The 25,319-nt window shown below is 46.1% G+C and overlaps 1 protein-coding gene across 2 annotated transcripts in view; it reads right to left on the bottom strand.

Annotated features, from left to right (window-relative positions):
• Positions 1–24,239, bottom strand: part of NT5E (5'-nucleotidase ecto) — a 49,098-nt gene extending 24,859 nt beyond the window's left edge. Inside the window, exons 1-2 of one of the 2 annotated variants that reach the window (XM_075923841.1) lie at positions 23,599–24,239; positions 4,036–4,258 (exon numbers count right to left, since the gene is read on the bottom strand). In XM_075923841.1, the coding sequence (XP_075779956.1) occupies positions 4,036–4,258; positions 23,599–23,946 (571 nt within the window). In that variant the 5' untranslated portion in view covers positions 23,947–24,239. The remainder of the gene's footprint in view (positions 1–4,035; positions 4,259–23,598) is intronic. The other variant, XM_075923840.1, reaches the window with a different exon arrangement.
• Positions 24,240–25,319: the final 1,080 nt, after the last annotated feature.

Genomic DNA, 25,319 nt, shown 5'->3' with positions numbered 1-25,319 from the left:
AGAAAAGAGATTTTTTATTAATATTTATGAGGTGTCTAAAAATACTTCTGTTTTCACAAAACCAGATTATTGAAAGAGTTGATGGACTACGGTCAGAGTCCCACAAGCTATAGGGTGCTCTGGCCTCTCATTATTTAAATGTCCATTGTTAACATCAAACACAGGATTCTAAATTGTGATCCTTAAGTGATCTCTGAATTTTAGTGGCCATGGGTTCCCACATTCCTTTACTGAAAGAAACAAACGGGAGTCTTTGAATTAACTTTACTGGGAGTTGGGTTAGACTTTTAATCTGGCCCAGTGTTTTCAAGAACTGTATAAGCAACAAGAACATTTGTGCTCAGCCTACCAAATACTAATGAATTGAATTATGTAGACATCCATATATAACGAAACTAATTCCATAAAGAGATGCTGGTAAAAGAAGGCAACAGAGCAAATCTTGAATGATTTTTGACTATCATTAAAACTAAGAGAAAGAATTACATTCAGGTTTCTTTTATATGCACTGTTTGGGTATAAATAGAACATGTTTCTGCCATATTACCTTCCAACTGATTTTCCCTTAGAATCTTTTCTTTCCCCATGTTAATTCTTCTCCCACAGGGGCTACGTGTACACTGAGGGTGTTTTGCGGAAGAGGAAATGCAAATGGAGTGCTCATTTGTATCTCTCATGCTCATTTGCATATCTTCCGATCCTTTTTGCAGAAGAGGTTTTTGTGATAAAAAGCCCTATGTAGATGGGGCCATTTGTCAGAAAAAAAACCTTTGGCACAAGAGCCCTTATTCCTCAAAAAATGAGGTTTACAGGCTCTGGCGCAAAAGAGTTTTTTTCCGACAGTCTCCCCTCATTGTATCTTATTTTGTCTCTATATTTCCATGGCAGCTTCCTCAGAGACCCAATGCACTAAATCTGCAGGCTCAGGGCTAAAACCTACTTGTCTTCCATATGCAAATTATCCCACTGAATGAGACGAATCACAGGATCTCTCTGAAGATAGAGCCCAAAGACAGATTTTAAAGGGGTAATGATTACTCAGCTCACAGTGTTGAGAAATCTTATGGTTTCTCCGAAATGTGTTTTTATTTCAACAGAATAATTTTACTTGAACCTCTTTAATCTGGCGAAACTGGGTATGCTGCATTAAAAAATTTGCTGGGCTATGGAGGGTGCTACAGGGTATGGATGTGACAGGGTTGGTGGTGGGGTGTTTGCCTGTGCTCTGCTGCCAGGGGTACGTGGCTCTGCACTTCCCGCGGCTTCCAGGCACTACCCCCTACTGCTATGGTTGCAGATGGGAAAAGCCACAGTGGAAGTGCATTGCTGTGCTACTGTTCCCCAGCTGGTGGGGGAGGGGGAATGGCAGCATGCTGACCTGCTTCCACATCCACCTGCCAGGACCTGTACCCCAGGTGTTCCCAGATTAAGGACACCCGGGCTACAGAGGTTCAAGCTATAAACATGAACTGTATCTCTACTATATTTGCAGTACAAGTGTCACACTTCCCCCTCCCCCCAAGAAAAAGAATAAAACATAGCAGCTATGTCATGAGCTTGAGTCCTCTGACAAAGTTTTAAAATACTTTTCCCTTTTATTATTTTTAAAATAAATTCCCCATTAAACTCTCTAGCCAAAAATAACCAACTAGAAAATAAACCACACAAATGCCTTGTCCCCGTCCCTCACAATTCTCCTTCATTCCCAGGCATCTTGGGAGAATATAGGGGTGATACAACATGCCCTAGATCTGTAGAATTCTGCAAATCTACGGGTATCTGTGAATGTGGATGCGGATAGCTGCGGCTCATTTTTGAGGATATGGATACAAATTTTATATCTAGAACCCTGCAGATATCCACTTAATACCACATTTGCAAATGTGGATATAGATATGTGTGGATCATTTTTGCAGAAGCCAATTCCAATTTTGTATCTGCACAGGGATCTACAGATCTGGACTACTGAATAGCAAACGGGAATGTGAGAATTGGTCCAGAGTCCAATACTAAATGTTTCAATAATTAAATATTTACTACAACAGAGAAACATTGACAAAGCAGTATCACATGGTTTCACAAAATACGCTTGTGTTGTTGCTGAAGTATAACCCAGGATAAAAGCCAAAATCTCATAACTCATTGCTTGGTAGTTGGTCACCCATTTACAGGCAGTCCCCGGGTTACGTACAAGATAAGAACAAACCTATAGTCCCTAAGTTGAATTTGTATGTAAGTCGGAACTGGCTCCAGATTCAGCTGCTGCCACTGAAACTGACCAGGGACTGACTACAGGAAGCTGGAGGCAGAGTTGCTCTGCCCCCAGCTTCCTGGAATCAGTCTGATCAGTTTCAACAGCTGCTGAATCCGGAGCCTGGGACAGAACAGCTGGGGCACTGCCCAGTAGGTTCCCACAGGACCAACCCGGCAGCACCCCAGCTGCTCTACCCGAGGCATCCCGCAACAAAAGCCTGGTCTGCTGGGGGGCAGGCGCACTAGCTGCGCCCCCTCCCCCCCCAGCAGACCAGGGAGACCCGAGCAAAGCCGCCCAGGCGGCGGGACCCCCGCCGCCTGGGCAGCTTTGCTCCTGTCCCCCTGGTCTGCTGGGGGGGGGTCCAGCAAAGCCGCTCGACATTAAAAAAAAAAAAAAGTGAGATTTCATTAAACCCTGTGTAAAAAAAACACATTTTCCTTAATTATACAGAATGTATATATGTTGACTTTCTTACCTTGCAATAAGGAACAAAATATAAAAAAAGTACTCAGTTTGGGTTTTTTTGGAGAAGTGCTTTGGGTGTTCTAAATGGAATGTTTATTTTCATATAACATGGACATTAAGCAGTTAAAAAAACCAGTCTGCTGGCTGTAGAGTTGAATAATACAAAAGATCTATAGCAGTGGTTCTCGAAGTGTGGTCCGTGGACCACTAGTCTTGCAGTTGGGCCGCACACACGGGGTTTGCCCCCCCCCCCCCCCCCCTGAAGTGGGGAGCCTGCACTGGTGCTCCTGCCGGTGCGCCCTCTCATCCCCCCGTGAGGTTGGAGCGCCAGCTTCCCAATGCAAGTGGAGCGGGGAGAGCCTCATGGGCTGAATCCGGCTTGCAGGGGAAGGAATAGCAGCACGGGAAACTGCCCATCTGGAGGCTTTTCTCACTGCTCCCATTGGCCAGAATCACAGCCAATGTGAGCAGCAAGAGGCGGTGCCTGGGAGTAGCTGAGGCACAAAGCCAGATCCCCTTCTGGCCTAGACACTGCACCCACATCCCCCTCATGCACCACTCCTGCTGAAACCCCGCACTTCCAGCCCATTCCTCTATGGTTACCAGATATTTTCACAAAAAATACCAAACATGATGGCCGAAAAATTGGTTGAGGAAGAAAAAAAACCCACAACGGGTGACCAAACTTGTTGGGGGGGGGGGGGGACATCCCCCCCCCCAACAAGTTTGGTCCCCCATTGAGGGTTTTTTTTTTCCCCTCAACCAATTTTGAAAGAAAAAAAAACGCCACAACGGGGGGGGGGGGGGGGGGGGGGGAAGGGGACACAGGGAGGGGGGAAAGACTTACTGTGCCTTTAAATCCCCATGCTCCCCACTCCACCAAATGTGGCTGGGGAAGAATGTCCCAAGAGGACTTCCATCCGAGAACAACAGATTTAAATGTCCCGTATTTTCTGGGTTTTTTTGTTGTTTTTTTTAAACCAGACAGAGGCCGCAAATACCAGACTGTCCAGTCCAATCCGGATACCTGGCAACCCTATCCTCTACCCACCCTCCTCTCAGACTCTGCTCTCCCACCCCCCTTGTGCTCTTTTTGTCTTCATAGATGGTTGTGAGACACTTCATGGAAAGGTCTGTGTTGAGGGAGAAAGGCTGCAGGCCAAAAACTTTGAGAACCACTTATCTATAGGTTAACTTTTTAATTAAAACCCTTTATCAATATTCATTCATACTAGTAAACTAGACCTGGTTAAATCTTAGCACGTGACCGTTTCAATGTTTATGATTTATTTCTGTTATACTAAAGAAAAGCATACCTGGATTTGAAAGGAAAGATGTTTCCACAGTAGTATAACCAACAATTCCAATTTTTTCTGAACCAACATGTAGTATTTTATAAGGCTGAAAATATCCAGCAATCTTGGATGCTACTGATTTGCTTGCTTTAATGTTTGCACTCAGAATTGCAAAATTAACATTTTTAAGTAGTGGATCCACTAATCCATCCAGACCATTATCAAATTCATGGTTCCCCAAAGCCTATGAGAAACAAAAAGAAAAATTATTAGATACTACTTAAGCTGCTTCTAGGGTGCGTGTCTGTGGAGGTGCAAACAAAGAATTTTAAAACCTGCCCACCTCCTCAGCAGAGTCGTGCAGCAGCACTCGTCTTCCTCGCACTTGGAAGGTAAGTGATAGTAGTGGGCTTGGTGGGAGAGTGGGGGACTAGTTACTCGGCTGCCTGGTGGCGGCTCAGCTGCTCCCAGGATGGGGCCATGTGGCAGCTCCAGCCCTGGCTCTGGCTCCAATCCTTCCCCAGGGCTGGAGCTGCAGTCAGGGCCACATGATAGCTTCCCAGCTGCTCCTGGCCAGGCTGCATGACAGGCAGCTGCTGGAGCTGGGGCCACAGTGTGACTGCTCCTGGAGCCAAGACAATGAAAAAGGCTGAGGAAATGCCAGCAAGATCCCTTAAGAGCCCTCATCATACATAGCTGAAAATCACTTGCAGCAAAGACCTGAACATCAACTCTAAAGCAGACCCTTTAGTGATATCTTGTACCATATCAAAATCAGAAACAAACGGCGGGTTCATGAATAGGAGCCAAATTATCCACCTTTAATTTTCAGTCGGGGGCTATAGCGGGAATATTCTAATATGTGTGCCTCCTATTGCTTAAAACATAGCATCTTCAGTAATGTATGTTGGAGTGAACGGTGGTAGTTCACAGAGAGAGCAAATCATCTTTTGTGACAAATATAAATTTGAGTTATATAAATGTAAGGGGACTGTTAGCCTCTTACTAAAACTCTGGAAGTTTTTGGTTTGCCAGCTCCCAGTATCAAAAGTGTCCATGAGAAATCAGGGCCCTGAGACTGACAGACCCCAGAGACAATGGAAAGCAGCCAACACTCCAGCTCGGCCTGATTGACAGATTGGACAGGCCAGTGAGGAAAGTAAGAGGCCAGGCCCCGTCCTCCCTGTGAGCTGGGATTTTTCTGGGTCTCTCTGAGCAAGAAGAGAGCTGGGAGACAGCTAAGAGGAGCAAGCTGTGTGGAGAGGCAGTCCTGCAGCAACAGAGACAGGCACACAGAGTCCAAGGGGTGCAGACCCTGTATTGAGCAGCAGACTGGCAGTGCTCAGAGAGCCAAAAGGGACAGAAAAGCAATGCAAGGAGCTGGAGACTGGCAAAGCAGCACAGCCTGCAGCTGGGTGTGGTGAGCAGCTGGGACAGCAAAGTGTGGGGAGAGGCTCTGGGCAGGGAGATATCACCTTACACTCTACAGACTGCTGTTTGTGATGGCCCCATGCTACAGAGCAGGACTGTGTGTTCTCATTTAACCTTTCTCATTTTTTCTTATTCTTTTCTATCTAATCAGTTGATGTTTAATAAATTGTATTTGCTTTGAACTTTATGGAATGATCACTGGGCCAAGAAAGCATGCAGTGTGACGAGATCACCCCGGAATGGGGACACTCTAGCCCCTGCTCCAAATGACTACAAGTTTGGGGATTAAGCCCCAGGAAACCTGGGCCCAGCCTTGTTGGGGTTTTGAGGATTCTGCTACTCAGGAGAGTGGAAGGGGAGCCCTCAGGATCAGGGAGGCTGTGGAGTAAAGGAAGTGGGAACGGAGACTCAGATCCTTTCATTGGTCCATTAAACCAGGGTGGTATAGAACTCAAGAAAGTTCCCCACAATAGCGGAACCATTCCCCCGCTTACATAAACATACAGTGACATTTTCCTATTATAAGTTGCACTAGGCACATTTCTGAAAACATTGCCATTTCTAAGCATACACAGTTGTGTTCCCCACTAGCCTGAAGTGCACTCTGAAAATCCAGCCTTCAGTATCTGTACAGGCAGTCCCCGGGTTACGTACAGGATAGGAACTGTAGGTTTGTTCTTAAGTTGAATTTGTATGTAAGTCAGAACTGGCGTCCAGATTCAGCTACTGCTGAAACTGACCAGCGGCTGACTACAGGAAGCCCAAGGCAGAGTTGCTCTGCCCTGGGCTTCCTGGAATCAGCCGCTGATTAGTTTCAACAGCGGCTGAATCTTGACGCCTGGGACAGAGCAGCTGGGGCACTGCCGGGTAGGTCCCCACAGCGCCGCACCTCAGCGCTGCGGGGACCAACCCGGCAGCACCCCAGAAGCTCTACCCCACGTGTCCCCAAGTCAGCCGCTGCTGAAACTGATCAGCAGCTGATTCCAGGAAGCCCGGGTCAGAGCAACTCGGCCTCGGGCTTCCTGTAGTCAGCCGCTGGTCAGTTTCAGCAGCGGCTGACTTGGGGACGCCTGGGACAGAGCAGCTGGGGTGCTGCCGGGTAGGTCCCCGCAGTGCCGCACCTCAACGCTGCGGGGACCAACCCAGCAGCACCCCAGCTGCTCTACCCCAGGCGTCAGCGAGAAAAGCCTGGTCTGCTGGGGGGGGCGCACTAGTTGCGCGCCCCCCCCCCAGCAGACCAGGGAGACACGGGCGGCGGGACCGCCAAGACGTGCCGCAGTCCCGCTGTCCGTGTCCTCCATGGCTTTGCTCCGTGTCTCCCTGGTCTGCTGGGGACCCTCCCCCCCCCCCAGCAGACCAGGGAGACGCGGAGCAGCTTCTCTCACCCCGGAGGACGCGGGCGGCGGGACCGCGGTGCGTCTGGGCGGTCCCGCCTCTCGCGTCCTCCGCGGCTTTGCTCCGCATCTCCCTAGTCTGCTGGGGATCCTCCCCCCTGCCCCCAGCAGACCAGGGAGACGCGGAGCAGCTTTTCTCACCCCGGAGGACGCGGGCGGCGGGACCGCGGTGCGTCTGGGCGGTCCCACCTCCTGTGTCCTCCGGGGCGAGAAAAGCCCCGTTCGTAACTGCGGATCCGACATAAGTCGGATCCGCGTAAGTCGGGGACTGCCTGTATTATTAAATATATACACACTGCCCTTTTAAATACAGAATTTTGGAGGGAAATATTAGAATTTTAAAAATTGTAAAGACAAGATTATCAGTTGGTCTGTTACTATCAAAATTATTATTTAAGTAGAAGTAAATAAACAAAACCTTTGACAGTTTATCACAGCTGGTAGAAAATTTAGTCTGATTTACTGAAAGGCATATTCTCATGTAAACATACAGGACCGGAACTATTCCATAACATTAATTAGCGCTAGCTATATAATAATGATCCAGTGAATTTCTCAATTTTTCCTCGATGAGCAAAATTTCTATTTTAGCTTTTGCTTATCTACACAACTGATTTGATATAGGTTTGCAAATCATATTAAATTTTACAATATTTGTAAATAGGTTACTGATTTTTTTAAGCGATTCCTCTAGCTCTGCTTAGGACATTCAGATTAAAGAAGACTCCCCAGGTTCCACATCCCAGGCTCCAGCTCCAGCAGCTGCCATCACCCAGGGCTGGAGCTGTGGCCAGAGCCATGTAGTGGCTGCCCAGCTGCTCTGAAGGCGGGCCTTGTGGAGGGCACCTGTCCCATGTGCCAGAACTAGTTAATTCTCTCTCTCATTCATTCCCCAGAAAACGATTGTGTGATGTGAAATTTCTGATCTGGTTTTGGAGGGATTTGATTTTAAATGCACACACTGCTCGGAGTTTGTTTGAGAAGACAGGCTGAAAAAGTGCACCTTGTATGAGTTGAAGAAGGTGGGGAGTTTCTGATGGTTTTTATTTCCCATGAGAGTTCTTTTCATGGTCTTGAATCAGCTCCCGCAAAAGCACTGTCCCCGGCACAGACAAGCCTTGACCTTACATTAGAAAATTCCATTTTATCCTAGAGCTGTAGGCCACCTTATGTATCCCATGCCGAGTGCTTTGAAGATAAGGACTGAGCCCTTGAAATTGATTCCCATATTGTAGAAGGAGGGGAAGTTAAGTGTGATATGCTCACAGTAGCCCATGTTCCTGATGAGATGCACTGTAATGCTTTTACTAGTTGGAGCTTCCTGAGGGCTGATGGCTTCAGACCCACTAACAGCAAATTAGTATTTGCTTCAAAGCCAGCGGGGGGTCTTTTGTGGTCACACAAGTGAGAGTATAGATGCACATATTGAAGCTCATTTCTATATTGTCCCAAAGATTTTGAACCTTGAACCAAATTTTGGAAAATTAGCTCAGAGTTCTTTTCAGGATGACTTCAGCATTGCCCAATTCATCTGTGGGATGAATCAAAGCCCACTGAGGTCTTTCTTCTGATGTCAGTTGTTTTTAGATAAAGCCCATGATGTAGGCCATGGTGTCCTCTTTCAACATGGCATGTAGTGAATAGAAAGCAGTCTGATGGTTAGAAAGACTGCATGGTGCTAACACTAAACTTATAGAGAACAGTTACTCCATATTTAAGGAGCTTGGATTTAGCCTCCGAGGCTGAGGCACTGAGACTAGGAACTAAATTTAAAAGGGGAACTTAGGCATTGCACCACTAAGTGCTGTAGTGCCTAATTTTCAGGTCACCTGGTGGAATTCACAACCCTGAGTTAGGTGTCCATCCTCCTTCGACAATACAGGGGAGTGTAGTTTAAACCCCACCCTCAAAGGGAGTTATGCATCCAAGTAAGATACCAAATGGCTACTGAAAATTTTGCAGTATTAATTTTCTTTATTTGATTTCATATTCAACATTTACAGTCATGCACCTTGTTAATTATCCCTTGTTTTCTATCTTCCATAGCATTTAAAAAAATGTACATATAAGATATTTGTTAACAAGTTGGGTGCCATGATGGCCCAAATCCAAACAAGCGCACATGACCTCAATATTGGTGCACAAGACATAGAATACTAGGACTGGAAGGTGTTAGAGAAAAGCAACTGCTCCCCCAGTAAAAAAGTTTGGCCAGGCCACTCTTGCTATAGTGGGCTGCAGTACTCCTTGAGAGAAACCGGCCCCACCTTCCTGCATACCCTTGCCTTTAGAAAAAGGGAAGGTGTGAAAAGGGGGAAATAACCTCAGACTCTCCCACCCGTCACCTTGGCGTGAGAACTGTGGGGCTTACCTGGTCACATGAAACCTGCACAGTTTCGGCCCAACCCCTGGGACACAGACCCCTCACTTGGTGACCATTGGGCCATATATGGTAATATGCAAGCGCGGGAAAGCGATGTGCAGAGTTGGGGATCTATACCCATCGCACAGTTCGCTCTAGGAGGTCTTCGCAACACACGTACCACCGTGCGTGTGCCTTCTCGTATACTTCAAAGCGCTGCTGGCCTGATCAACCGACCAGCCACCTCCCCCGACTCTCGGGCGTAACCAAGGCCTTCGCAACCGAACCGATATCTGTGAAATGTTCCATGTGCTGTGTAAGTTGGTATGTATGATTTGATTTTTTCTTGTTGTATAAGCTTAGTGTTGTAGTTGTTTTTGGGTAGTACATAGAGTTTGTAGTTATCACTGTTATTTAATTAGTGTAGCTGGATATTTTAAGATTAGAGACTATTCCCCTTGCTGTTCCCATCCTTAGATCTCTGACACGTTTAACTAGAAATCATAGAATAAATATAATAAATACTGTAAATTCATTATTAACACGGTCTATTAAAAATCTTAGAATAAATACTATAAATTCACCACTGTCATAAATAAATATTTTTTATTTGATAAAACTGTCCACCCGGTTCTGTCCTTCCCCCCTTGGGTATTCATCATCGGACCTGTGATTCTCGCGACAGAAGGGTCCTCGAGAGGTCATCGAGTCTAGTCCCCTGCCCTCATGGCAGGACCAAATACTGTCTAGAGAATCCCTAATAGACATTTATCTAACCTACTCTTGAATATCTCCACAGATGGAGATTCCACAACCTCCCTGAGCAATTTATTCCAGTGTTTGGCTATCCTGACAGTTAGGAACTTTTTCCTAATGTCCAACCTAAACTTCCCTTGCTGCAGTTTAAGGCCATTGCTTCTTGTTCTATCCTCAGAGGACAAGATGAACAAGTTTTTTCCCCTCCTCCTTATGACACCCTTTTAGATATCTGAAAACTGCTATTATGTCCCCTCTCAATCTTCTCTTTTCTAAACTAAAACAAACCCAATTCCTTCAGCCTTCCCTCATAGGTCATGTTCTCTAGACCTTTAATCATTCTCGGTGCTCTTCTCTGGACCCTCTCCAATTTCTCCACATCTTTCTTGAAATGCGGTGCCCAGAACTGATCACAATACTCCAATTGAGGTCTAACCAGTGCAGAGTAGAGCGGAAGAATGACTTCTCGTGTCTTGCTCACAACACACCTGTTAATGCATCCCAGAATCATATTTGCTTTCTTTGCAACAGCATCACATTGCTGACTCATATTCAACTTGTGGTTCACTATAACCCCTAGATCCCTTTCTGCCGTACTCCTCAGACAGTCGCTTCCCATTCTGTATGTATGAAACTGATTGTTCCTTCTTACGTGGAGCACTTTGCATTTGTCTTTATTAAACTTCATCCTATTTACCCCAGATCATTTCTCCAATTTGTCCAGGTCATTTTGAATTATGACCCTATCCTCCAGATTAGTCGCAACCCTTCCCAGCTTGGTATCATCTGCAAACTTAATAAGCGTACTTTCTATACCAATATCTAAATCGTTGATGAAGATATTGAACAGAGCCAGTCCCAAAACAGACCCCTGTGGAACCCCACTTGTTATGCCTTTCCAGCAGGATTGTGAACCATTAAACTCATTCCGTTCATGAATGGAAAATCTTTACCGAGAACACTGGACACTACCCCCAAATAAGTCCTCTCTCAGATTACATAGGCATTTCTCATAGCACAACATTTTATTCTGGAAAACACATTCCCACCATTTTCCAAACAATATTCTATTTTTTGGCACTAGCAGTCATATTATATGCATGTTTAAATACTTTTTCATTTTGCCTCCCAATTTCCCTTACACTGTTTCAGCTCTGGTGATAGCTTCTGGTACCAAGCAGATGCAATGACCCTGAAGCTTATGCAGTGCTGTGTGTCAAGGCAGAATGTCAAATTTAAAATTAGTACAAAACATGACATGTGCTAATGTATATCTTGGGCTGGAATACAAGTGAACTAGTTTTGTTAACTGCTAATCTTGTTCATATATGGGGGTATGTCTACACTACAAAGGGGTTGAGGTGCCCCTGGCAGGAGGGGTTGAGGTGCCCCGTGTACGGCTTCATGAGCCAGGGGGTAGGCCGCATCCCCCACCAGGCAGACGGGCATGTCCACGTCCCCGACCCTGATATGGCAGTCGGGGAAGAAGGTCCCGGCCTGCAGCCTCTGGCACACAGAGGAGTTCCGGAACACCCTGGCGTCGTGTGCCTTGCCGGACCAGCCCACATTAATGTCTGTAAACTGGCCCTGGTGGTCACACACGGCCTGCAGGAGGACGGAGAAGTACCCCTTCCTGTTGATGTACTGGGAGGCCTGGTGTTCCGGGGCACGGATGGGGATGTGCGTCCCATCAATGCCCCCCCCCCCGCAGTTGGGGAAGCCGAGGACGCTAAACCCCTGGATGACGGCGTCCGAGTCGGCGAGGCGGACCACCCTGCGGAGCAGCACCCGGTTGATAGCCTTGACCATCTGCAGAGGGACACAGCAAACCGCGAATCACTGGGGTGCCTGGGTGGCTGGGAGTGTTCGTTCCCTGGCACTGCCCCGTACCCCACTCCCGGAAGCAACCCCCACGGGCGGCATGTAGTACGGCCGGGACAGACAGAACCCTCTGGTGCGGGGCACTTTCACCTCCTCCCCCCATGTTTTCCCTAGGGCAGCCCATCCCCTCCTTGCAGCCCCTCTTCCCCTCCAGCCCAGTGGCTGGTGGGCACCGTACCTCATGAGCACTGCTCCGACGGTGGATCTCCCCATGCCGAATTGGTTCCTGACGGATCGGTAGCTGTCCAGCATGGAAAGCTTCCACAGGGCGATGGCCACTCGCTTCTGGAGGGGGATGGCGGGCCTCATGTGAGTGTCCCGTCGCTGCAGAGCGGGGGCGAGCCACTCGCCGAGCTCCAGGAAAGTGTCCCTCTTCATCCTGAAGTTCTGGGTCCACTGTCTGTCTCCCCAGCGCTCCAGGACAATACGGTCCCACCAGTCGCTGCTGGTGTCCAGATGCCAGATGCGGCGGGGCACGTCGGTGTCCGGGCGCTGCTGCCGCTCCTCCACGACCCCTGGGGAGGCCGGGGGAGAGGCAGGGGGCTGATGTGCACCAGGTGGTGCAAGGCAGCCTCCACCCATTGCTGGCTGGCTTTCAGCAGCAAGTCCAAAAATTGGAGCAGCATGCCCAGGGTGAGCTCTGGCTCCATGTTGCCAACTGCAGCAGCGTCCCCAATGAGAAGCACCGACATAGGCAGGCGCAGAGAAAAACGCTTTGCTGTCCCTCAGCGAGGTAGGCAAGCAAGCGGAAAAGCTGAGAACCAGTTGTCCAGGGGGGTCCCTTTAAGCACGAGCCTCAGATAGCCTCAGACAGAAGCCACACAAAGTAACTACTGACCTGATGGCCTGCCGGAACCGGTTTCAGCTGCCCTTAAATGCGACCCAGCGTGCAATCAGTGTGGACGCGCTAGTTCGAATTAGCAAAACGCTAATTCGAACTAGTTTTTAAGTCTAGATGCGCTAATTCAAATTAGTGCTGTAGTGTAGACATACCCTAAGAGACTAGCAGTTAACTCAATCAGGCTGACATTTTCAGTAAACAGACTACAATGGTTGTTTAAAAATTTACCAAAATGTGATTATCAATGTGTTATTTGTTTTCCAACATATGATAGCCCCAATAACATCTAACAACATGCATTATTGTATTTGATAGATATGGCCATTTCCTGCAATATCCTTAACAAACCTTATCAAAAGAAACTTAAGATCTGGCTAGAGGGAAGGAGGAATGTCTCATGTCTTCCCAGGAAATGTTATGTGCTTCAAAGAACAAATGTCCCAGACAAAAAATAAACTTCTAAAGCAGCGGTCACCAACTAGTAGCTTGGGATCTACGGGTAGATCTTGGAGCCTCTAACAGGTGATCCTGACTGGTTTGGCCAAGAGGCTATCAAGTGCCAACACTTCAGCTGCCTCTCCCTCCACTGCTGCTCATGGGAACCTCCTGCGTGCTGTGCAGGGCACGGGAGGAAGAGGGGCACTGACATCAAGATGCCCCCCTCTGCTCTGGGGAGCTAGGATACAGGATAAGAGAGGGGGCACAACAGGGTTTGGGTGGAGGGAACTGGCAGGCTGCTTTTGGCAGGGGTGAGCCTGCCTTAGTCCCACTGCATCAACACCCAGGAGCCATCTGAGGTAAACAGTGCCCAGTCAGAGCCCATATTCCAAACTCCTACCCTGTCACAAACCCCCTCCTGCACCTCAAGCCCTGCCCTAGCTCTGAGCACCTCAGCATCCAAATGCCATCCCAGGGCCTGCACCTAAAACCCCCTCTCGTACTCCAACAGCCTGCCCCAAACTCAACTCAGAGCCCCTCTCACACTCCAAATCCCTTAATCCAAGGCCAGATCCTGCACTCCAATCCAACACCTCTGCCTGGTGAAAGTGAGTGAAGTTGGGGGGAAGTGGGAGGGAGGGAGGATGGAGTGAGGAGGGGCTAGGGCCTCGGAAAAGGGGCACAAAGGAGGCAGGGCAAGGGTGTTTGGGTTTGAGGTAGATCTTGGATTACACTTAAATTCAAAAAGTGATGTCATGCTTAAAAAGGCTGGCAACCACTGTTCTAAAGTTAAGTGCGGTTCTCAGGAAACAAGTAAGAGGAGGGGATCTGTAAACATTCCTTCCCACTTTGTGGAAGAACTCAGCCTTTTGAAACGTCCCCCAAGGACTTTTGTCTGCTGCTATGTCTATTACATGAGGACTAGATTGGAAGCCCATAAAGGAATGACTCACATATTCATGTTGGTTCTTGTTCTGAATGTAAAATGAAAACAAAAACTACTTGGTGAGGTTTAGAGACTGATGAACTGCCAGAGCCCTTGTTGGAGCCAGGGTTATCTCTGGTAAACTTATCTACTGTTATTTAAATATGTTTTATCTGTAATGCTTTCAACATAAGCATAAATGTGCTTACTTAAAAAGGGCTGTGTGTTAACTTTCAGATATGGCTTGTTATGCCTCTGAGGAGAAAGCAAGCACGTCTGCTGAGGCAGTTTGACTTTCTGGGAAACTCACAGCATAGGCAGGCAGGGAACCATGCAATGCAGAAAAACCCTTAGACAGAAGGCAGATACACACAGGCAGATACAACACCCAAGTGAAGGGATTGCTGGGAGTCTACAGCCTAAGAGTGTGTGCCCTTGCAGGATTATCGTGGGGGATTGCAGATGCAGTTGATCTGAACTGTGACAGGATCCAGCAGCGTATTTGCATGTTATCACTTATTTGTATTATATCACCTGTTCTTATAAGAATTAAAAGATACTCCCAAACTCTCACCATCTGTGAAACAGAAAACTGCACAAAAAATAAGCTGATACCATGGCCCAACTGAAATCAATGGCAGAACTCACACTGAGGGTGAAATCATGGCCTTGTTGAAGTCAGTGTTAATCTAGGAAGTGGCTACCAATGCTGAACGAATACTATCTGCATCTCCTCTACCTATCTGAGGAGTCCTACTGTATCCTGGGGAATGTGGTGCCAGGATACTACAAATTTAGGGCAAACTTTTATTTCTGAGACAAATCAATCAGTTGTATGCAAAAAGGAATGAAACTCACTTCACATACTCATTGCATCCTCATGCTTTGCAAAAAGAAAACAAGGAACATACCTATTCTGGTACTCTCCAGTATAGATAACACAATTTTTTTGTTTAAGTCAAGTTATCAAGTTTTTAATACAGGCAGTCCCCGGGTTACGTACAAGATAGGGACTGTAGGTTTGTTCTTAAGTTGAATCTGTATGTAAGTCGGAACTGGTACATATTGTAGGGGAAACTCTAGCCAAACATTTCTCCAGAGCTCAGTTTTATTCTCCCACACCTCACTTCCCTCAGTCCTTTATTCTCAAGCTGAGGTGTCTGCTGAGGAAAGCCGCTCTGCGTCTCCCTGGTCCGGGGGGGCGCTAGCTTCACATCTCCCTGGTCTGCTGGGGGGAAGCAGCTAGTGCGGGGTTGCCACACCCCGTTTGTAAGTAGGGATCCGATGTAAGTCGGATCAATGTAACCTGGGGACTGACTGTATACAAATTAAATACACTTTTTTGTAAATAAACTCATTTAAAGGGAAAATTCTGATTGTTACATTCCAGGGCAATTGAACTTGCACTCCCCCTCCATGGTCCCTCAAGTGCTACATTGTCCTGCATTTTGCTTCAACTGGTCCCTCAAGGGCATTCACTCTAGATGCCCAGCTCCTCAACCATTGCTTCTCTTGGACAGAAACTTGTTTCTTCCTCCTGATGAGGAATTTTTCCAGGCTGCACAGCTGCCTACCTAAACTGTGATACTCCCAGCAAGCCAAACTATCCGAAGAGGCCAGCATCTGTGCTTTGCTTCCTTGCACAGCCTTAATTGCCAGCACTTACAACACGACTCTTTCAAAACAAAAACAAAACAAACAAAAAAACCACACAAGGTGAAAGAATTGCAGCGAAAACGAAAACAACAAAAGAACCTCACACATTCTAAAAAGCTTACCAGAGATCTCTCTAATTTTTGGTAAGGTATCAGTCCTTCAAAACCTGACAGCTGTGGTTTTCCCCCATAGTTACAAGATCATAGTGGTCTCAGATTCAGAAACAAAGCAAACATGAATAGTTCAGTCTTCCCTTGATACAGCTTGGGCCTTTAATCTGAATAGGTGATCACCTATAAAGGCTTCTGCTCAGGATTCAGCTTCCAACCGTTGGGTTTTTGCAAAACCACAGGCAGGAAACTTGCATTTACCTCTCCGAGTACTTCCCATGAAATCCATTTCACACATATTGTCCAAAAAGTCCACTCTTTTCTGGCACATTGTTCAATATAATTCTTTAGTCATCCAGACCTTACAATGCTAGGACATTATAGAAAATTGCCATATCTGTCACAACTTATGCTAAGGCCTAATCATCCTGTAACCTATTAAAATAAGTTACATTAAACTCAAAATAAGAAGCACAACATGTTTACTGCTCAAGTTTCAGAGAAAGTCAAATTTTTGAACTGTTGGAAGCTATAAGCTAAGCACCTGGAATCAGAATGTGTTGAACTGCCAACCCAACATCTGACTGCAATAGCCTCTTTGGCACACGCGGACAAGTGTGTTCTTCATTGCAGTTGATTCAGTTCAATCACTAGTTCATTCAAAGTCAAGAAACTGACTAGGAGTTCAAAAATGCAGGAAAGCTTGTTTTCTTCTTCTAATCCAACAATAAAAACGAGGTGTGTAAGAATGAGAATGGCAAGTTCCACCATCTTAAAAAACATGGTAACAAGAAACACTAAAGAGAGTAATTGTTTTATTGAATATACAAGTTAATTTTGAACACAGAACATGTTTTAATTTTTTTACCATGTATCCAGAACATTTAAGATAGATATATTTATTTTTCCACACCCTCAGGAGGCTGCCATATTGGCTCCTCCCCAGAAACATTTCCTGACCACTGACTCAGTCTGCTACCCTTACTCAGAAATGGGATGCAGCCTTAGGCCCCTGGAACAGTACTGACACCCCCACACATACAAAGATACCGAGTTAAACAAACCTCTCTCCCAGAACTCCACTCAGAAGGCATAAAGCTTCTGTTTAACATTCTCAGGGGCACACTGCAGTATCAAAGCAGTCAGCACACACTCTTTCTATAGTCTAACATCTCTTTATTCTTTTATACTCTCAGTTTAAGCACAGGACAGGACACATGTTAAAAGCATTTCCGGAAAATCATGCCAATCTAGATGCAGCCTAGGGGTTTTCTGACAGATAACTTAGCAACTAGCTGACAGGAGCACTGTATCTAATTCCTACATAAAAGAAAGAAAAAATTTAAATATTAGACCCATTTAGCTCTAATATTAAACATTCTGATATCATGTGGTTAAGTTACTTAAGGAACACTGGTTAGCCTTAAAATGTTAATGTCCAGTATATTCCTACTTTGTTACTAACTTGATGGAGAGACCCCGACCCCATCAGGGCTCCTTGGCTCTCTCTCAGGTCTTGAACTGGAGTGGGGTCTAGTGGGTTTCGGCAGAAGGCAGATACCTTCGGGCTCTATATAAGAGCAGAATGGCCATACTAGGCCAGACCAATGGTCCATCTAGCCCAGTATCCTGTCTTCAAAAAGTTGCTAACAACAGATGCTTCAGAAGGCGTCAACAGAAGAGGCATTCATCAAATGATCCATCCCCTGTTGCCCATTCCCAGCTTTTGACAAATGGAAGATAGGGACATTATTCCTGCCCACTTGGGCTAGTAGCCATTAATGGACTTATCCTCCTTGAACTTATTTTGTTCTTATTGGAACTCTGTTACAGTTTGGGCCTTTCCACCATCTCCTGGCAAAGAGTTTCCAACAGGTAGACCATGAAAAAATAATTTGTTTTAAATCAGCTGCCTATAAATTTAATTTAATTCTTGCGTTATATTAGTGGAGTAAATAACATTTCCTCATTTTCCATATTATTCGTGATTTTCTAGACCTCTGACATATCTCTTGATCCTTCAGTCCTTTCTTTTCAAAGTGTAATTGAGCAGATGTTTTCATGTAACTATCCACAATGATTCCAAGATCTCTTTCTTGAGTGGTAACAGCTATTTTGGATCTCATTTTTGTAAATATAGTGGGATTATATTTTTCCCACGTACATTACTTTGCATTTCTCAACACCGAATTCTATCTGTCAATGTGTTACCCAATAACCCGGTTTTGTGAGATCCATTTGTAACTTTTTGCAGTCAGCTTTGGACTTAACTATTTTGAGTAATTTTGTAGTATCTGCAAATTTTGCCACCTCATTATTTACCCTTTTTTCAAGAACATTTAAAAGTTTAACAGTACTGGTCAGCACAACACTCATTGCTACTCTTCTCTCCTGCGCCTTCCCCTCACCCCCCCCCCCCACCTTTTAAATACCTGGCAATCTTTTCATAATGCTCTAATGATCCTTCAATTACTTGAATAACCAGTCTTGTTATTCTTAATCACCTGCTTCTCTCTTTTTATAACAAACTCCCTGCCCCAAAGGCAAAGCTGCAACAGCTCAAACTCTGTTACAGTTAAGAGTTGCCTTTGGAGCTAGGGTATGCAGCTTTAAGCAGACCTCACGTATGAAATCCAGGGGTTCAAACTTTCAAAGGGAGGCTAGGCTATTCCCATAAATTGCACCCATGTCTTACTGAGTATAAGTGTGCCTCTGTCAGTTTGCAAGCATAGACATAGGCTAAAATTTCTCTTTGTACACCAGAGGTGTGAAAATCCATTTAAAAATGTAAACACGAAACCACTAAAAATTCACAACTGTTCCACACGCTGCAGGCTCTGCAGCATAAAGTTTTAAAAATGTTATACAGCAAAGCCCACAGCAAAGCCATCTCCATGGGAGCAGGGCCACCAAGGGCTGCAGCCCCTAATGGCTTACCAGTTAATCCCTATTGTACACATATCATAATATTCAAATTAGAATGTGAAATATGTGAATACGGTCTTTAAAATGAGTTTTTAATGACAACACTTTTCAGATTGGTGGTTTTCCACTTTTTATTCTTGTTATCACAAATACAAATGCAAAATATAGACAGACATGCATGCACATATTCCCAGAAAATTTACCCTTCTCCGTCTTTATAAAATGGTGTCCAAATGCTGAAGGGAACACCAGCTTCATGAATCTCAGAAAGCAAGCAGCAATGCCACAGTCTCCTTCAAACTTACTTTGAGTCACAACAAGGACAGTCAGTAATTTGCACAGTGTGCAGCAATTTTATTTTTCTTCCTCTCCAATGCGGAGCTTGCAATCTGAACCCAAGAAAACTAGCAAAGTCCCAGGAACTCAATCCTTACAGTAGACCCTTCCGGTACTTGCATTACTCTACTCTAAAACTTCAGAGAAGTAGCCAAGTTAGTCTGTAACTAGCAAAACTCGAACAACAAATAGCAGCACCCTAAAGACTAACAAAACACGTAGATGGTATCATAAGCTTTTGTGGGTACAATCCACTTCTTCAGATGACAAGACGAAGTGGGTTGTACCCACGAAAGTTCACAATACCATATATATGTTTTGTTAGTCTTTAAGGTGCGGCTAGACTATTCCTGGTCTTAAATTTGTTGGGGAAAAGGGAGCTACAACTTTACAGCAACCCCTGGGATGTGACAACAGTTCTCCTGCTCCAACTAGTCGTCATTTATCCACAGTTGAATAGCCACAACAGGAGAGACCGAGGGAGCCCCATATCAGAATATCTGAGTGATTAGTGCATACTCCTGAGAAGTGAAGTAGGAGACCCCCCATTTAAATCCTTTTTTCTCCAGCAAGCAGAGTAGGAAATCAAACCAGAGTCTTCCACATCTGAGGTAAGTTGGCTAAAAGTAATAAAATGGGTGTCACCTAGAGATATAAAAGGTTAACTGGTTACCTGAGCATTAAGTTTATCAGCATGGTTAACTGGAATGGCCAGGGCTGGACCTCAGCTGCAGCGACCCCTGCTTGTATCCATCACAGCTTGCAGGCAGGATCCCTACCTCACAGAGAAAGCAGGACTACAGCCCTGGTAGGACCACAGCTCATCTGCACCAGCCCTCCAATGGATAAACAATATAATTTTAATCATTTAACTGGTTAACTTTTAATGGTTTTTTACCAGCTCAATAAAATCCTTAATGTCACCACTGCCTCTGGCAGCAGCCAGATTTTGAATGGGACTCATTCCAGTAGGTGGGCTCTGAGTATGGCTATGGATCAGGTCTCACACTCGAGTCAGAAAGACTGTTGTCCCCCGATTTGTGAATTGCTCTGAGACTTATGCAGGAGAAAAGCAGTGCACATGCCCGTAGGCAGAACCTTAAGTGCTGAAGGAACATTTATGCTTAAAACCTTGGTTAGACTATGAATCTGTCCCACTTCTTTTATTGTTAGGAACAGCATCTGAATGGGTTCTCCCCTGGCAGCTATCTGCAGGAGTGGAAGAGAAGCTTCAGAAGTAAACTAGTCACAAACACAACTACCCTGCCAAGATCCCTCGCATTTAGAGCTATGTTGCTCAACATGATCAACTTTTGCCTGTGTAATGGATAGGAGTGCTGACCAGCACCCGGTGATTAAAGAGTTAAACTTAGGTGGCTGGCAAGGGACCAGGAGAACCAATTGAGACAGAGTGCTGAAATCTGATTTGGATATAGATATCTTACCTGCTTTTTTTGTGTGGGAGACTTAAATCAGAAGTTGAGAGAGATTGCACAGAATGATTTAACCCCAGACAGGACTACCATACCTCCAAGGAATTCAGGGCATGGAAGAGGACTGAACCAAAAGAAGATCATGAGTAAGTAAAGGGAAAAAGCAAATCTAGTCACTATCAGGGTATTTTCTTTATTTTGTGGTTTGGTTTGAACTGTTCTATGTGAATCTAAGCCTCCCCTCCCATTTACCATCTAAAAATTGTTCCCAGAGATTTTCTCTGTTTTAATTTGTTTTCCTTAGTTGCTCTGTAACATCTAGAAACCAAGTATGCTTTAGCAAGTATATATTTTGTTTTGTAATAAAAGTTACTTTAAGGTGATGATTTGATTCTTGTGTCCTGGAAAGTACAGGAGGTCTGTGTCTGCATGCCTCAAACTAAGAGGTCATCTACCAGAGACTGCAGCTTGTTTTTCTCTCTTTTGTCAAGCTCTTTTGGGGCAGAAGAGCTTGGGGGATCCATGAGGGAGAATTCAAGTGTTCATCCCTAACTTTAGGGATAAAAATCACTTGATGGTGGCAAGTTAGTGAATCTGTGACTCTGGGGGAGTTTTTATAACCAGAGCCTGTAGAGGAAAGGTATGTTAAAAGTTTTTGCGGGCCCCAACCTTCTGTCCTCAAAGCGCCAGAGTGGGGAACAGCCCTGACAAGCTGGTGTTGGGTTACAAATCATGTTAGTACTAAATGCAGGGATAGTGAATGACAATGTTATCTTCATGATGTGAATAAAGGGGAACAGAACTGTGCATAACTGTCCCAAATGAGCTCACCCTCAACTGAAAGGTCCTTAAATGGTCTCACATTCCAGACTCCTGTGAAAATAACAGGTGTCCCAGACTGTTTAACCTTGTCTGGTTTAACCTGCTCCTCCCCACTGTTCAAAGATAGAGCTAAATAGGTTTCATTAGGAGCCTTTTGTTACTGTGAAGTGTTTGAATGAAAACTGAAGTCAGTCGTGGTTGGACAGCAGACTGACCTATACAAGAGGCAGGAAGAAGCAGAAGATGATCAAGATTGGCCAGCAGAGTGGGACAAGCGGATAGCGGTGTGCTGGCTAGCACAGAGGGACAAGTGATTGGTGGTGTGGCCATCCAGCACAAGTGCGCAGATGGCATAGCAAACAACGTGCCTTCTTCCCTAGATGGGAGGTGAATTCACATCTCTGAACCCTGGGTCTACACTGACCAACAACCACCACTGAGAGTGGGACATGGTAAAAAAGCACAGTGGAGCACAAAAAAAGGAACTTTTGATTGTAGCACTCAAGAACAGGAGACAGAAGGCTCACCACACAATATGCGGGGCAGTGTGTCCTGCTATCAGCTTTATGAGTATGAATCTTGCTTGTGGCATTTTGACTAATTAATATCAGGTGACGTCCTTCCTTTCATTAAAAAAATTCTTTTCTACAGCTATCAAATGGGTAGCCTTATTAGTCTGAATCTGCAAAAGCGACGAAAAGTCCTGTGGCACCTTACAGACTAACAGATTTATTGGCATATAAATTTATTGGCTGCACCTGACAAAGTGGGTCTTTGCCCACCAAAGCTTATGCACCAATAAATCTGTTAGTCTGTAAGGTGCCATAGGATTTTTCGTCACTTTTTCTACAGCTAGACTCTGTGCTTGCAAGTGGGGAAATACTGCTTCTCATGTCTTCTGTGGTTCTTTTTTGTGCAAGAGGTTTTTGTGCAAAGAGAAGTAGTGTAGTCACTCCCGTTTTGCGCAAGATCCTTATACCTGTCCTAGAGTTTCCTCCATATGGGGTTTCCTTCACAAACAAATCTAAGCAACTAAATGCAGAAATTTATGCTACAGATTTAACTTTATAGTAGTTTAAATTCTCTAAATAATAAACTGGGATTGGAGCCTTTAATTAGGATTCATGTGTCACGTTAGATAAATTTATACAAAAAGTCTCAGAAGAGGCTAATGCCTTGCACCAAGACTATTCTATGGCCCATAAAAGCCACTACTGTACTATGCAGATCAATGTAATTTCGAAATCAGTCCTACATTTTGGAGACAAAGCACTGTTCAATTTCCAAATGGTTTTGTATGCATTCCAGGATTTTCCTGGAAGATCCATGAAACTGGTTTTGACATCAAGAGACAATTAATAAAATATATCTGTTCTCAGGAAGGCAGTTCATTAGTTCACAAGCACAAGTGAGGTAAACCTAGCCTCTGGATATGTTGGAGCAACCCAACAGAGAAACCACCCCCAATTATGTCTCCAATGGTGATCTCAACAGACAATGTGTCTGAAAAAGAGCTTAATGCATCTCAAAAGCTGGTCTCTCACTAATAGAAGTTGGTCCAACAGTAGAAATCCAGAGTTATGAATTGACTGGTCAATCACACATCTCATTTTGAAGCAGAAATATGCAGTCAGGCAGCAGCAAATACAAAAAGAAAAAGCAAACACAGCACAGTGCTGTGTTCAACATAAACTACTTACAGGGAAGTTTAAAAAACGTTGACAAGGTTAGAAAACTATTTCTGTGCCCGTTTCATTGACATTAAAACGCTTTAAAGCAGCATTTTTCTTCTGCAAGGTAAAGTTTCCACATTATACTAAGTCCGTGTTCATTCTGTAAACTTCTGAAAGAACCACAGCTGCTTGCTCAGAGTTAGGAACAAGTCAGAGTCATGATGAACCACTTCCGTTCCCCTGCTGCTCCGAAGTGAGGTTCTGCTGTACAGTATCGCTGGACTGTTCCCTCCCGCATCCCGCCTGGCCTTTGGAGCCGGTTCACACCATTCTTCACTGCTTCAACAGACCAACCCGCGGAGCTCCGGTGAGCTCTGAGCCTGCCTCTCTGGGGGTTTCATTGTGTGTGTGTGTGTGGGGGGGGGGGGTTTACTATCTGAGCACCCCCACCTGCCCTCATCAGCCTGCACACCTACACCACCACGCCGCGCCCTTCACGTGCGCCACTTCTCACCCGCTCCCCCAGAGCGCCAACCTGCCCCGGAGCCGCCGCCGCCCGTGGCCCCCCCAGGTGAGAGGCAGCTGCGCCTAAGCCCCTTACCATGGCGTCGTAGCCCAGGAGGGTCATGAAGCGAACCACTTCCCGCCCCTTGAAGTAGCTGAACCACACGGTGCCCTGGTACTGGTCGCCGGCGTCCAGGAGCAGCACGTTGGGGTGGGTGGCTCGGATCTCCTCGACCTTGGTGTATCTCCGCGCCACGCCGCCGTAGCAATCCAGGGGGCTGCCGCCACGGCACTTGCCGGAGTCGCGGCTGGTCTGCTCTATCCGCCCGTGGACGTCGTTGGTGTGCAGGAGCGTGAGCTGGAAGGCGGCCCGGGCGGCGTGCGCCAGGCACAGCAGCGCAGCGAGCTCCAGCCAGGGGCCGGGCGCCCCGCGTAGCCTCCCCATGCCTGCCCCGCGTCTGCAGGTTAGAGCAGTGCCCCGCCAGCGCAGCCGCAGCAGGGACGTCCCATGACAGGAGGCGGGAAAGTTTGGCGGCTCCCCCACGTGTGGCTGCTCTACGCGTTTCGCTCCTGCGCTCAGGGCGGGAGTGGGGCAGCTACAAGGGGGAGCCTCCCTCCCTGCCCGAGATCAAGTGACACGCAGCGCGCCTTCCCCCGCCTGCTCCCTCCGAGAGGCCGGGCTGTTGGGAAACCACAGCACACTGGGCCGAGCGACTGAATCTAGTCCTGTAAACAGGACGTGATTCACGCTGCGAGCCGCCTTGGAGAGCACTGGCGCGTTTGCGAGCGCTGGCTTAGCCACGTGCACCTCCACACCCCAGCCCACACGTTGCCGCTCCTCTCACCGCAAACGTGTTTCGCTTGCTTCAGTTCCTCCTGCAGCCCCAGCTCCGGTGGAGATGGGCTGCTCAGCGATCCCCGTAGCGGAAAAATTCGTCCGGCACCACAGTTCTCACGAGAAGCCTCGGATCTTCAGTGTTGAGGCACAGTCTGCAAGATCTGCTTTTAAAGTATTTCTCCTCCCCCATTGGCCTTGGGATCCCCTGGCTATCAACTTGGGCACTCAGCCCCAGGGTGAGGGTTGCTCCAGATGTGAGCCCTCCTGGGCTTGGAGGTTAAGAGGGGAGGTCTCAGCACTGGGCTGGTAGCTCAGATTGTCGATCCTGGGGCAGGGGCCGCATACAAATAAGTCAGTGGAAGCACTACGGGAGAGGTCGGGCAGGGATGACAGAAGGAGCACAGTGTGGACATGAAAACCTGCCTTAATTACTGCTGTGATTGTACTTCCGCTTAAATTGGTTTAATTTTGTAGTGATGGGCAAGTCTTATCCACTTCATAATTGCTTCAAATTCAGGTGTCATTTCAACCTTAACTATAGTAGCACCAATACAATGATCTATGTAATTACAGCTTTAGTGAATGTACTGTAGTTTCAGTAGATTGCACATACAGATTTTAGAATAGGACAATTCAGTTCTGTGATCAGGTGCTACCTTATAGCTGAGGTTTGAGTATATAGTGAGGTAAAAAACAACAGAGGGCTTGAAATGATAAACAACTTTAGAGGATAGATTTAAGTTGCAAGTGACAGTTGGGATGAAAATTATAACAACATTTCCTTGTAGTTGCTGGATGTGGCTTCGCGTGTTTTGTATTTATAACAACAAAATTATGGGGTAGAAAAGAAAGACCCCTTGGTTGGTGTTGTGTAATTACTGTACGTCAAAGCATCTCTTCACACAGTCTCATTTTGCTAGATTTTCCTTGCTTAGTCTCCACATCACCATTGGAAAAAAAAAATTGGCACTAAAAAACAA

This window comes from Pelodiscus sinensis, chromosome 3 (assembly GCF_049634645.1).
Source record: "Pelodiscus sinensis isolate JC-2024 chromosome 3, ASM4963464v1, whole genome shotgun sequence".
NCBI classification, from domain to species: domain Eukaryota; kingdom Metazoa; phylum Chordata; order Testudines; family Trionychidae; genus Pelodiscus; species Pelodiscus sinensis.
This window is presented reverse-complemented; position numbering and strand designations above follow the sequence as displayed.